The sequence below is a fragment of the Pipistrellus hanaki genome (assembly GCF_964339955.1).
Source record: "Pipistrellus hanaki genome assembly, chromosome: X".
In the NCBI taxonomy this organism is placed as follows: domain Eukaryota; kingdom Metazoa; phylum Chordata; class Mammalia; order Chiroptera; family Vespertilionidae; genus Pipistrellus; species Pipistrellus hanaki.
The window spans coordinates 95,868,119-95,881,887 of record NC_140524.1 but is presented as its reverse complement, the minus strand read 5'-3'; the positions used below and the strand labels follow the sequence as shown (position 1 = coordinate 95,881,887).

The window sequence follows — 13,769 nt, the reverse complement described above, 5'->3', positions numbered from 1 at the left end:
GGCAGAGAGGCAGACATTGGAAACCTGGCCAGCTTTCTTTGAGCACAGCTCCAGGCAACAAGAAGTTGCACAGCTCATGCTTACATCTGGCTGTATTTTGGATACAATGATCTACAACATCAGCCTTCTTCTGCCCTAACCGGTGTGGCTCAGTGGATAGAGCGTCGGCCTGCGGACTGAAGGGTCCCAGGTTCGATTCTGGTCAAGGGCAGGTACCTTGGTTGCTAGCTCATCCCCAGTAGGGGGTATGCAGGAGGCAGCTGATCAATGTTTCTCTCTCATCGATGTTTCTAACTCTTTATCCCTCTCCCTTCCTCTCTGTAAAAATCAATAAAATATATTAAAAATAAAATAAAAATGGGTTGAGGCATTTAAAAAATAAAATAAAATAAAGCATCAGCCTTCTGCCATGGCAGTGCATCACTGATGCTAAGTCTTCTTTGATCTTGCTATCCCCAAGAGTTCATAAACTGTATGCTTACACAAGAAAATTACCAGAAGGTGGCACTATTTATTGAGAAAAGAACAATTGTTCTATTAGATCAAGAAGTTTTCATCAGGGATTCACAAAGCTGAATCCATTGGGGGCTCTTGACTCATCTAAATAAGTTACAGTTCTCTTTTTGATGGACAGTATGCACTCTAAGAGTTAGTCTACAACTTTCTCTGTTGTAAACTCCATGCTGACCTTTGGGTTTTTATTCAGTACAACGTTGGTTAGGAGTAATGCAGTGACCACTTTTTTCCTTCCAGAAAATATCAGTCGATCAAAGGAAGTAGACACATTTATCCTTCTCCAAAGGGGAAAATCACACTACGAGGGCAATCATTCTTGGTGTGTTAATCGGTGATGTTATTAATATACTTCGTAAAAATTTTAAAATTTGCTGTAGTAGCAAACATTAAGAAAACCTGAAGATCATACACTAAACAGAATTAAACATCACCGGCAATCAAATAATCAAATGGGATACTAGTATGAAATGAGATTCACCAAAATGTCACAGTGGTTATCTTTGGGTAGTAAGATTAGAGATAGGTGTTTACTTCTTTTGGCAGAATTCTGGATGTTTTGCAGTGGTGCAGGATTATTTTTACCATCACATTGTACGCTAAAGCTATTGAAATATAAGTAATGTCCAGAAAGACTGAAAAGATCTAGAATGAGAAATAGTCTATGCAAAGAACAGAAGGCAGGCAAGGTGTCCGGATTACAAGACAGCCTGGCTCTACCCTGTTGCCACCCACGGGCTGGCTACTGCCTCCCTCTAGTGGCATTTCCTCCCCCTTTCCCACCCCTTCTGATCTGCTTGCAAGTCTTTCAGTGCATCAGGTCTTTGCCACCACCACTCCTATGTCTGCTCTCCATCCCCGGACTAGCTCCTCTGACCCCCCACTAGCCTGCAAGCTTGCAGAGGCAGAGCTGGCATTGCAACCCTTTTGTGCCCCAGAATCTAGTCTGGTACCGGGCCCGGAGCAGCTGCTTAATACGTATCTGCTGGGCACACTTGAATTAGTCTCAAGCTGTGCAATGGAGGACCCCATGGATGGTAGCCCTTTGTACAAGCATGTCTAGTTGAGGAAGAGTGAGGCTAACATCCAGGCTTGATGCCACTTTGGTCTGGGGCTGCAGCCACTTCAAGGATGAGGTCCTTTTTCTAATTTGTACAAAGGTGCCATATGGATCTGGGTGTCCCATCTGCAGTGGTTTCTACACGCCACTGCTGTGATGGGTGAACCTTCCCACATGTTCTCTGGAACAGCCTATACACACTGTGGCCAACATAAAATAGTGTTCAAAATAGGTGCCTTGCTTAAAGGTCAGTGCAAAGTTTAGAAGAGAGAAAAGCTGCAGAGTAATTTTTTACATGTAGCCAGCACTGTTCACACCTAGCATTTACTATAGTCATGAATACATGCCTTCTAGTAGAACACAGATGGATGGTTATTCTCTTCCATAAAATAGCTAAAATACCCATGAAGTCATTTATTTCCACTTGCTCTGCTTCCAGGATCTAAATGGCCTCCTATTACCAATTTTTGTTCTGCCAAGTGCCTCAATATTGGAAATGGGAAACCTGAACACATTGCTGGGAAATAACTACCCAGGCCCGACTGTCAGCCCCTCACCAGCAACACATTCATATGAATACATTTGTAGGATGCCTAGGTCTCTGACACTTAGAGTGAAAAGAGCCCTTGTAGGCTCCATGGCCTGATCTGTAACTATAGTGAGGGACTCTCCATCACCTGGAAATGTACTACCCATTAGGAGGCACCTCCGGACTGGTCCCAGGTGGACCAGTGCTATCTGAGCACTAACAGGTTCCAGAGCCTCTTTGGGCAGAGGCACACAATTCCAGAGGCCCTACCAGTTTTCTGACCATGTGCTTGTGGGCTTGATTTAACCACAGAACCACTAAACCTAAGCTATGGCATGACAGCTTCTGCTGGATTATGATCGCCTGCTGTTCCTGTCAATTAGGGGGAATATGATGCTCTTTGAAGTCTCTACTTCCTGCAAATATAGAAATGAAGCAATAGGAACGGATGAAGGACAAACAGCCTTGAGTCAAGAATTCTTTCTTCTAAACATGACACACATATAGGGAAATCTTCCCATCAAGATCTATATAGGTCCGTCATGGCCCAATATAGGAAACTGGATAGAACAAAACTATCTTTAGGCATCTTATTGATTATTTCTCTCTCCCTGATGTAGAATGTCTTCTAAGTGATTGCTTGAGCTTTAGCTCTGGAATGGCTTGATTCAAAGGAAGAGATTCTCAACTCTATCTACACATCTCTCCTCTTTCCCTAGGAAGATTCTGTCTGGTTTCTTCTTCTGTGGATAAGCGTGAGGACATGGTGTCCAACAGTGTTTTGTGCATTTGAAGGTTCATTTGGCCTTGGGCTCCGGTGAGGAACAGATATCATTGGAAGGTCCTCCATTGATGCCGCACTTGGACTCCCCTTTGCAAGCATGGCTCCAAAGCCATAACTTCTGTGATAGTTAGGAACACTGCTGAAGGCTTTACAAACCACTTCTCCTGGAGAAAAAGTGTTAGTTCTGGAAAGGGGGTGAAAAATATGAAAAGGCCAAGCACTAAGTCACTTTGTTCTCGATAAGCAATGCCTGATTACCTTGTTAGGTGGGATGGCATAGAGTTCTGGCACCAGGTGGATCCCATTCTTGCCCCTGATTAATATTCCCTCCAGGGCCTCTCGGTATTCTTGGACCTGGAAAACAGTCCGATCCCCAATGGTATGAAAAAGGGGTCCTTAATGCTGTAACGTCAGTGTAACACAGAAAAACACCATTCTCAACAACAGATTAGAAGTAGGACACGGGTCCAGGAAATGCACAAATACCTTTAGCTCAAAGAGGGCAGGAGGAACCGGGACTCTTGCTGACAGCAAGTGTTAGGAGGAGCGAAACACAACTGGTCTTTTCTGTATGGCTTTTTTCTTCTTTCTCTGGGTGGTCTTTACCCCATGAGTTAAAAATTTCACTCTTAACTTCACACATATTTAAATTTTGTCTTGCCCTGGCCAGCATGATTCAGTTGGTCAGAGCATTGTCCTGTGGAAGGTCACAGGTTTGATTCCCGGTCAGGGCACCTACCTAGGTTGAGGGTTCAATCCCTGGTCAGGGTGAGTAAAGGAGGCAACCGATAGATGTATCTCTCTCACAACAATGTTTGTTCCTCCCTCTCCCTATCTCCCTCTCTAAAAAAAATAAGTAAAAAATAATAAATAAATAAATAAATAAATAAATACAATTTGTCTCACCAGCTAGACTATAAGCTTCTGGGAGTGGAGGCCGGATCATAAGAAGTGCATCCCACTTCCACCTATAGGTAGTTTTACACTACAAGGCCCTCATTCAAATATTCATTGCTCAAGAAACACTTGCTGAACAAGGAACTATATATACCATGATCTATGTACCCCTATTCTTAGGATGCTGTTGATGTAAACATTTTCATGAAATGAAAAAGGCAATGATAAAACTCTACATATTAAAAGGGAAGAGAAAAAAGGGAGGGGAAAAAAAACTTTAATTAGCCACCTGCTATTTAAGACATTTCATCTTTGGAGAGCCCAGTCAAAGCATGACCAGGGGTGCATCCTTTTTTTTAAATGTCATTGGGCAACAAGTAGAAGAGACAGGGTAGGCATAAGTGTCATAAATTTTATGAGACCTAGAAAACAAGGTACTAAGTACAGTCTTTTGTGTCTCCTTAGTCTTTGTTTGTTTCTGATCATTGTCAAGCTTATTCACAATGAAATTCTAACTCAATCTTTTTGAGATCTTTCAGTTCTGGGATAAAAAGAAATCATAAGATCCAAGATAATCACTACAGCATAAAAGTAAGAATAAACAACGGGAAATATCAACATTTCAAGCTTGCTATTGTTTCTGCACCAACACCTCCCCGCCCCCCGCCCCCCCCCCCCCCCCCCGTTCCTGAGCAGAGGCAGCTTTCAAAAACTAAAATACATCTTATATTGTTCACCCCAACCTAGAACACATGATTCAAGCAGGTTATAAAAATGTCAGATCTGAAAAAGTTAAAAAAGCAGCAAATCTTTGAGTGTATCAGTCATGCACATAAGCTTCATAAAGACAAATCTGTTTTGCTCACCCAAGTATGCACAGCAGCAAATGCTAAAGAACCCTGTCTTGAACAAATGGATGCTGCATTAACAAATATTTACTGTGTACTTACTATGTCATAGGCACAGGGAATATGTTGGTGAACTGGATAGACCACCTCTAGCAAAGTCCTTTGACAGATAAGTGGAAGATTAAACATATACCCCGCATCTCCTTACTTGAACAGCGTCACCACTGAAGACCCCATCAATTATGAAGTATGTCCAGAACACAGGCCATTCACATTCAATGTTTTCAAAGAGCTTGAGTTCTGCAGGGTCATAATGCAATCGGTTTGGGTCCTGTAATCAAGTAGGTAAACCTTCTAAAAGGTGATGTCAGATACATAGATAATACCATTGCACTGTACTGGGTTTCCCTCACGTGTCTGTTTCAATGCAGCTTGGAGGTTGGTATAACATAATTAGGATTCTGCTATAATGGGGAGATGCTGTTTTTGGCAGTTTTCTATGGTAAAATATCAGAAATGTACACAAGATTGCCTGGTAGTTTATTGTTTCCTATCTCTAACAAATAAATAGCAATTTATCTCTCACAATGCTTGGCAGACTATTTTATCGATATTATTCTATCAGTCACTATGGCAAAGAAACCCAAGGAAGGGGCCACAGTTGGTATTTAAAAACCCACGTGAGCCACAGAACTGTTTGTCCTGTCTACAAGCTGGTTTTAAACCACCAGCTTGCTGTCCTCCTAATGATTTTACTATTCTATTGTCTAACTCCAGGCTTGTAATACCAAAATTAAGACTTCTCTTTCCAATATTCTAACATGTAACTATAATCAATAGAGGAAGAACACCACAGTGGCAACTTAGATATGAAGCAGTTAAGGAATCTTAGGAAATATTATTTAAATACAACCTCTCTTAAAAATAAATAAATAAATAAATAAATAAATAAATAAATAAATAAATACAACCTCTCTTGGGGTTTTATAACCATCTCGAAGGAAGCGACAACACCCATAACGCCCCTAAGAAGAGAAAGAAAAACAAATGCATTTGAGGACACCAGAAGAATTTCTTTGCTTTTTGATTTTAACTCCAGTCAAGCCTCTGCCCCCTTTTCTCATGAATCTTGTAGTACTGAAATGTGTACCAAGTACTCTTTATCATTGATACAAAAAGTTATTTTTAGGTCCTACGTGAAGTAAATTCAGTTTGAAGAAAATTCCAAAATACTACAGTAAGCTATCAGAGGAGTGAGAATAATCACTAAGAGTTCAGTGAATGACCAGCCTTTCATTCTGATTTGTCATATTATGCAATGGTGCAAAGGGACCCTCACTGCGTGGAAAAGCCACCATTCAGATACCTGGATTGGACTGCTTCTACTTGAAAGACTGGAAAACTAAAGGGGCATTCCAGAGTCCTTGCAGATAGGTTCTATTCATAAAATTCATGTCTTCCACTGCAAAGGAGACTGTGTCCTGAAGGTTGATAGGGAGGCAGATGGGGCTTCCTGTGACTTAGAGATGTCACTTCTGCTTTTCCTGCTGCAGGTTCCAGCGTTCCTGTCCAGTTTTCTGGGTGTCAGGAAGGAATGGCAGTTGCAGGGCTCTCTTAATCTGCCTTTCTAAATCCCTGGATAGCAGCTTTGGGTGACCATTTCCCAATTTCTTAAGTGTGTATGAGGTGCTCTAGTGTAGGCTGTGGAGGCAAGCACTGCCCTAGTGGCCAGTCCCAGATGCCTCTGGGAGGTCCACTTAGAATCTGCTCCCTATAAACACTTCATTCCCTACACTAAGTCTCTGCCTGCTTCAACTAACTATCTAAAGAGGTTCCTTTTCCACCACTGAACCCTGACTGAGACACCACCGTCTTTTGGGGATATGCTTGGAGTCCCTTTAATTCCTTGTTTCCAAGGGCTAAAAGCATTTTTCACAGAATCTAAGTAAGATCATAAACGTGAATTTTGTCTTAGGAAACTTATATTCTTTGATAATTTTGCCAATAACTTCAGTTGGCTGGAATTTTTTAAAAACTTATTGCCCATCTGGTGTGGCTCAATGGCTGTTCATCGACCCATGAACCAAGAGGTCCCTGGTTTCAGTTCAGTTCCCAGTCAGAGCACATGCTTGGGTTGCAGACACAATCTCCAGTGGGGAGCATTCAGGAGGCAGCCGATCAGTGTTTCTCTCTCATTGATGTACTGATGTTTCTATCTCTCGCCCTTCCTCTTTCTCTTAAACACACACATACACACACACACACACACACTCACACACAACTTGTTAATGAAACTTTTAATATTTTTTCCCAGAGAGAGAGCAATATCCATGTGACAGAGAAACACTTATTTCTTGCCTTCTGCACACCCTCTACTGGGGATCAAGCCCACAATCCAAGTATGCGCTCTGACTGGGAATTGAACCGTGACCTTTTGGTGCATGTGATGACTCTCAATGAACTGAGCCATACGAGCCAAGGCTGGCTAAGATATTTAATAACATTCTCACTTTGATGTAATGTATCATAGTTACATAGTTATGCAGAACAGGGATTTTTTTTAAAAAATTCAATTTAACTTTGGGATCACTAAGTCCCCTGCTATTATGTGTAAAGTCTGAGGATATTGAAACATGTCTTTTTATTTCTGGCAGGAACTCTATAGCTTTCAAGACATTTTCAAAGGAGTCTGTGATTTCTAAAGGGTTAAGAAATTATGCCTTAGTACAGGAATGGTATGAATTGGGGCTCAAAGATGACAGCTTGAGTCACCCTCTGAAACTTAGGAAGAGAACCAAGTCACTCGATCACTAAGAGACTCGGCTTTGAATACCTCACTCTATGAGCCCACTTAGATAAGCCAAGCTATTGGCCTCATGGAGAACCAAGTCATAGTGTGAAAGTGGTACTTAACACAGGGCAGATCAGCACTAGGGTGACCACCGCTTACCTGGAGCTTTGAAATAATTTCATTTTTGGTCACATTCACAAGGTTCATATCTTCCACTGCAAAGGCCGGGAAAGAAATAATAGAAAGAAGTCCAGCATCAATCTCTTTAGACGTCGATGCTCTTGGCAGCATGGAGAACAGAATAGACTGAATGAAAAACAGAAGTGACTTTAACCTGTGACATACTAATAATTATGCACAGTATCTAGAAATCAGGACCTTTGCCCCAAAGGAATATTCAAGTAATTAGAGCTTTGTCCCACTGTATGAATGAGGGAACTAAAGCTCAAAGAAGCCAAGTACCACCAAGCTAGAAAGGTAAGGAAAACTGGAGCCCATGTCTTCCCTTCATGAGTCCAGCTCTCTGGAATGTGAGAGGCTGTGCTGTTACCTGACAGTGTTCAACCTCATCAGGCAGGACATGGATCACTGACTTGCGTCCTCCGTGGGCTCCAAAAAGATCCAGTTCATCAATTGCTTCAAGTGCTGCCTACAAACACAGGTCAGAATTACTTTTCCTTTCTAGTGAACATGCACTCCCATATCCAATACTCCTTTTTCATTAAGCAGTCTAGGTGTACACATTTCCCCAAAGGTGATGAAACATTATCTTTAAAGTCCAGCCAAAGAGTCCTATGGTCATGTTCTATCCTTATTTTCAGTAGATCAGAGCTTTCCTAAATGTTGCAGCTCATTAAGGGAGCAAGCAGAGGAAAACAAAAATATTTCCTCAAATGAAATGATTATACAAAAATGAAATATTAACAAATTAATAATTGTGTGTGTGTGTGTGTGTGTGTGTGCGCGCACACATACACAGGGGGCACTATAATTCATGGTTGGCTTTTTTTCTTTTTTTTTTAAACATATTTTATTGATTTTTTTACAGAGAGGAAGGGAGAGAGATAGAGAGCCAGGAACGTTGATGAGAGAGAAACATCAACCAGCCACCTCCTGCACACCCCCCACCGGAGATGTGCCCGCAACCAACATATATGCCCTTGCCTGGAATCGAACCCGAGACCTTTCAGTCCGCAGACCGACGCTCTACCACTGAGCCAAACCGGTTTTGGCTATGGTTGGCTTTTCTTTCTCCTATTTTAGTGATTAATTCCTGAGGGCATATCTGGCACTTAAAAAAGTTCTTTTTTTTTTTTTTTTTTTTTTTAGTACTAACTATGTTGTTTGTCAGTTGACCTTAACAAAGCATATTTTTTACTCTTATTATTTATGTATTTATTTTTATTATGATTTTTGTTTCACTTGCAGTTTGCATTCAATATTATTCTTTATTAGCTTCAGGTGTACAGCATAGTGGTTAGACAATCATATACTTTACAAAGTGTTTCCCCCGATATTTCCAGTACCCACCTGGCACCATACATAGTTATTACAATATCATTGACTATATTCCCAATGCTGTACTTTATATCCCCATGACTATTTTGTAACTACCAATCTACTTCTCAATCCCTTCACCTTTTTAACTCTCCTCCCAACCCCCTAGAATCTGGCAACCATCATTCTGTTCTCTTAATAGAGCATATTTATTGTTGCTTTAACAATTCTGGCGCTGCAGTCTTTCCAAAAGTACACCTTGGTATTGAAGAGGAGGAGAGGAAAGCATGCTAAATGTCTAGGACAAGAGATGAAAACTGGTAGCCTGCAGATTGAATCTGTCCCAAAGGTGTATTCTGTTTTGACCTAAGTATGTTTTTAAAATGATTTTGAACTGCAATACCTTTAGAGAATGTCTTTAGTATCCACAATACTCCTTGATATTTTTCTATCTGGCCAACTTTACATGTTTATATTTTACTTGCCTGGCCCTATAAACTTTTGAACTTGTAAGCCCTGCCTACGTCATGTTCTTCAGCCCTCTTTATGACCCCGAAAAGAAAACTGAAGATCTACATCCAGCTTCCTAGACAACAGTAAGAGCTTAGACCCGTGGGTGATAACAATACCCAATGAGGAAGGAGTGTCCTTATTTTCAAGCACATGCAGATTTCAGTGCAGGAAACCTACATTCTTTACCTATAATTTCAGTTGGCTGGGTACACGCACCACTTGAATTTCACACTTGCTGTTGACTTTTGAAAAAGATACTAATCAGATTAAGTTCATACTTCTAATGAGAACCAAGTCAAAGCAGTAAAAAACGCACAGAAGGAAGAACAAGGAGGATGAGCCGTCACCTTGGCCATTCCTACAGAGCTTGCATTCAATTCTGGAATGCCCTGATTAGTCTTATCGCCACGTTCCCACATTCCATAATCCTGCAGGAGAAAAAGACAGTAATCAGAGCAGGAATAGAGGAACATGAGAAGTGCTACGGAAAAATGATTCCTTTATGTTACTGCAGGCATAATGGAACATGAATATCTCTTCTCCAAGACAACCAAATTCATGGTTTTACACACTCAGGCTGTATTTTTCCTCAATTTCAGTTCATTTGACCTTTGTGTAGTTTTAGAAGTAAATACTCAGGTGGAACCAAAAATGCATGCAAAAGTACTCTCAATTTTCTTATTCCTAAAAATTATTAATTTGTAAGAAACTCTTGATTTGTAGAAAACAAAATATTTTATTTATCTTAAAATCAAATAAAATGCTGCCCCTCAATTTAGCTAATTCCTTTGAACTTATATTAAATTATAAGATGGAATTAAGAAACTTAAACAAATGGGTTAGAAATAGTTGAAGCCAACCAAACCATTTAAAATTATTTAATATCTTTTTCTAGCATTACTTCTTGGGGGAAGGAATGCTTAGCAAGTAACAGGAGCCCAAGTCAAAACTAAGGCATAGAATACTGAACTTTCTTGGTATCTTAAACTGGTTAATATGAATTGGCTCAGAACACTCCACATAGAGGACTTGATACATGCATATCTAACTTTAATAATTCATACTTTCTATTAAGAAACCTAAGAACTGCATACTGTTTTTGAAATAATGCTCTGTGCACTATTGAAAGATTACAACCCAACAAGAACAGGACCAATGCCAGCATTTCAGTATTTATTATCTGGTCTCTAAAGATGAGCATTTTCAAAATGTGAAAATTTCAACTTAGACACATCAGAGTGACTTTAGACTCTTTGCCTTATAGCTAGGACCTAGGACTCCTTCCTTCGGTATTCCTCACATCTGGGCCTTTCCACATTCCAACCCATCTTCACTCCAACTCAAAAATTGCTTTAATCACCTCACTTCCTGCTTGACAAGCTATTTATATAACCCTAATGGGTCCTGTTCAAATCTCTCTCTCTAGATGGCCACACTTTCATTATTTGGCCTCTTCACCTCATCTAGCACACATACAAATTGACTATTTTCTACCACTGTCTACCACTCAACTTTTACCCTAAGTCTACTCCTTCACTCTACACCCCTTTTCCCAAATAGACACACTCAGAGCCTGTTCTTGCCTCTATAACTGCTCATGCTATTTCCTTACTACAAACACCCCCTTTCCTCCTTCTGTTTAACTCTACTCATCCTCCAAGGTCCAACTAAAGTCCCACCTTTTACATTAAGATTTCTTGAGTTTCTTTAGACCCAGCTTTGTCAACCTTGGCACTATTGACATTTGGGGCCAGATCATTCTTTGTTGTGGGAACTGTCCTGTGCACTGTAGGATGCTCAGCATAGTCCCTGGACACCTCCCCAATATTACAACCAAAAAATATTTCAAGACATTACCCAATGTCTCCTGCGAGGGGAAGATTGCCCCTGATTGAAAGTTACTGCTTTAGACCTGGGGGTAGTAAACTATAGCCCTTGGATCAAATTTAGTTGGTTACCCAATTTTGTAAATAAAGTATATTTCAGACACAGCCATGCTCACGTGTTATATGTTGTCTATGGCTACTTTGGTGCTACCATGGCAGAGGTGAATTGCAGCAAAAGAGATCATAGGGACCATAAGGCTGAAAATATTTACTCTCTGGCCCTTTGCATATGATGTTTGCTGACCCTTGCTTTAGACCATAGTGGCTTTCTTTTTCAAACCAAACTCTACACTTTCCTTATCACCCTTATAGTCAATCCTGGAGGAGCTGGGGTTTATGCACATTTGTACCTGCACACACCTGGCCTGGGGCCCACATCTGGCTCTGGCCCCTCTACCTGTGGGCTGCTTGGGGTGATCACCTTGGCATAGCAGCTCCCTTAATCCTGAGTCAGACCAGCCTATGTACATGCCACATGAACTCTGCAATTGTGTCCCAGGACAAAAATGTGCACTTTGTGTGTGGAGGTGACATAATCTTACACTTCCAATTATGCTAAATTTCTGGTCAGCTCCAAATAGCATGGCTCTCAGAGAACCATATGATTTTTTATTCTTTTTGACAACTGAAAATACTACCGGGGTTTATACTTACAGCAACTTTATATGCAGCTTCTATATAAAAAACAAGATTCTGTATGAAGGCAACTTCATCGAGGGTGAAAATAATACGTAAACCTAGTCAAGAAAAGCAAACAATGAAATTATGAAGTTATGCTATAAAGAGAGCTGCCCATTACAAATATCACACTAGGAAATGAATCCTTTTACCCCATTTTCATTTTTTCCTTTTTTTTTTTTTAATTTTTATTGATTGCTCAGAGAGGAAGAAAGAAGGAAAGAAAGATAGAAACATCGATGAGAGAGGGTCATTGATTGGCTGCCTCCTGCAAACCCCCTACTGGGGATCGGTCCCAAAACCTGGGCATGTGCCCTTGACAATAATCGAACCCAGGACCCTTCAGTCTGCAGGCTGACACTCTATTCACTGAGCCAAAATGGCTAGGGCCCCATTTTCATTTTTCTTACTAGAGCATCAAAAATTAAGTCTGAAATAAATTTTAACACTATGTCTAGTAGCAGAAAGAGGAAGGAAGGAAAGAAGGCAAGCCTATATCTGCTTTTGCGTGTGCCTACAAGCAGAAAGGGGAAGGTAATGGGGCCTTCTGCACTCCTTGAATGGAATCTAACTAACGGAAGGAAACAAATAGATATGGGTCAAAGTTGGTATTGCAATATTAGTTATAACAGCAAAAAGGAAAAGAATAAAGGAAGAGTTATATTAATTGTAGCATATTCACTGATAAAATCCGGGATAAGAAAACTTTAAGGGGGGAGGGGCATGACACTCTGCAGAGTTGAACTGTTGAAGGTAGATCTCATCTAGGTTGTTACCCAGTAACTAGGTGACAGTGACAGAAAGGAAGCTTTGGAATTAACTACAGAGATGCTAACAGAGCTGGCTCAATAGCCCTCATCCTGCGAGTGCTCAGGAGGCTGACTACTGGCATGTCACAGAGTCAGTGCTCATCTATATATATAAAAGCCTAAGCGACCAAATGACTGAATGACGGATCAACCGCTCACTATGATGTGCACTGACCACCAGGGAGCAGATGCTCAACACAGGAGCTGCCCCCTCGTGGTCAGTGTGCTCCCACAGTGGGAGCACTGCTCAGCTGATCGAGGGGCGCAAGACCCTGGGCTCACAGCTGGCAAGCGCAGCTTTAGTGGCTTAAGCCTCTCCTGCCTCCATGGCAGAGCAACCAAGTGCTGGTAGGTGCAGCGGTGCTGGTATGAACAGGAGTGGCGCAGCACCCAGCCTGGGTTCCTCCCCAGCTGCCAGCTGCTTCGCACACCACTACATCCCTTGGGGGTGTCGGATTGCAAGAGGGTACAGGCCAGGCTGAGGGACCCCACTGGTGCACAAATCTGTGAACCAGGCCTCTAGGAATATTATAAAGAAGCATGCTTTTTCTTTATATAAATAGCTTATTTTGAATACTGATCAATATCTGGCCCTCCCTACACCCTTCTGGATTGTCACTCCCTGTACAGTGGGCTCAAATGGCCTTGGCTCACCTGAAGCAGTCATCTGGGCCAGGAACAGGAGGAAGAGGGAGGTGGCATCCACCTGAAGGTGGCCCCACTGGTCATCACCCACCACGGTGCTGCAGGTGGCAGTGTTGTACTTGGCGTGCAGGCTGTCCTTGGTACTCTGAGTGTGCTTGAACTTCTCCACTTTATCCACCTGAAGGAGAAGGCAAGTTAGCTCTGCATAGCTAAGAGGTTCATGGCTGGCAAAGGCCACACCTAGGTTCAATCTCTTGGATGCAGACCTCTTATCTGCTACCTCTGGGAGCCAAAGAGATGTAAAATGGGACTTTCACTA

The 13,769-nt window shown here is 41.5% G+C and overlaps 1 protein-coding gene across 5 annotated transcripts in view; it reads right to left on the bottom strand.

Annotated features, from left to right (window-relative positions):
* PHKA2 (phosphorylase kinase regulatory subunit alpha 2) overlaps nucleotides 1-13,769 on the bottom strand; it is a 57,198-nt gene that overhangs the window by 26,855 nt on the left and 16,574 nt on the right. For all 5 annotated transcript variants that reach the window (XR_014793688.1, XM_084869439.1, XM_084869441.1 and 2 more), the window contains 8 exons: nucleotides 13,460-13,628; nucleotides 11,973-12,055; nucleotides 9,780-9,860; nucleotides 7,973-8,071; nucleotides 7,582-7,728; nucleotides 5,603-5,656; nucleotides 4,840-4,962; nucleotides 3,145-3,240 (listed from right to left, as the gene is read on the bottom strand). Coding sequence is in view for 4 of the 5 variants with exons in the window: in XM_084869439.1 (XP_084725565.1) it covers nucleotides 3,145-3,240; nucleotides 4,840-4,962; nucleotides 5,603-5,656; nucleotides 7,582-7,728; nucleotides 7,973-8,071; nucleotides 9,780-9,860; nucleotides 11,973-12,055; nucleotides 13,460-13,628 (852 nt within the window). In the remaining variant the exon portion in view is untranslated. The remainder of the gene's footprint in view (nucleotides 1-3,144; nucleotides 3,241-4,839; nucleotides 4,963-5,602; nucleotides 5,657-7,581; nucleotides 7,729-7,972; nucleotides 8,072-9,779; nucleotides 9,861-11,972; nucleotides 12,056-13,459; nucleotides 13,629-13,769) is intronic.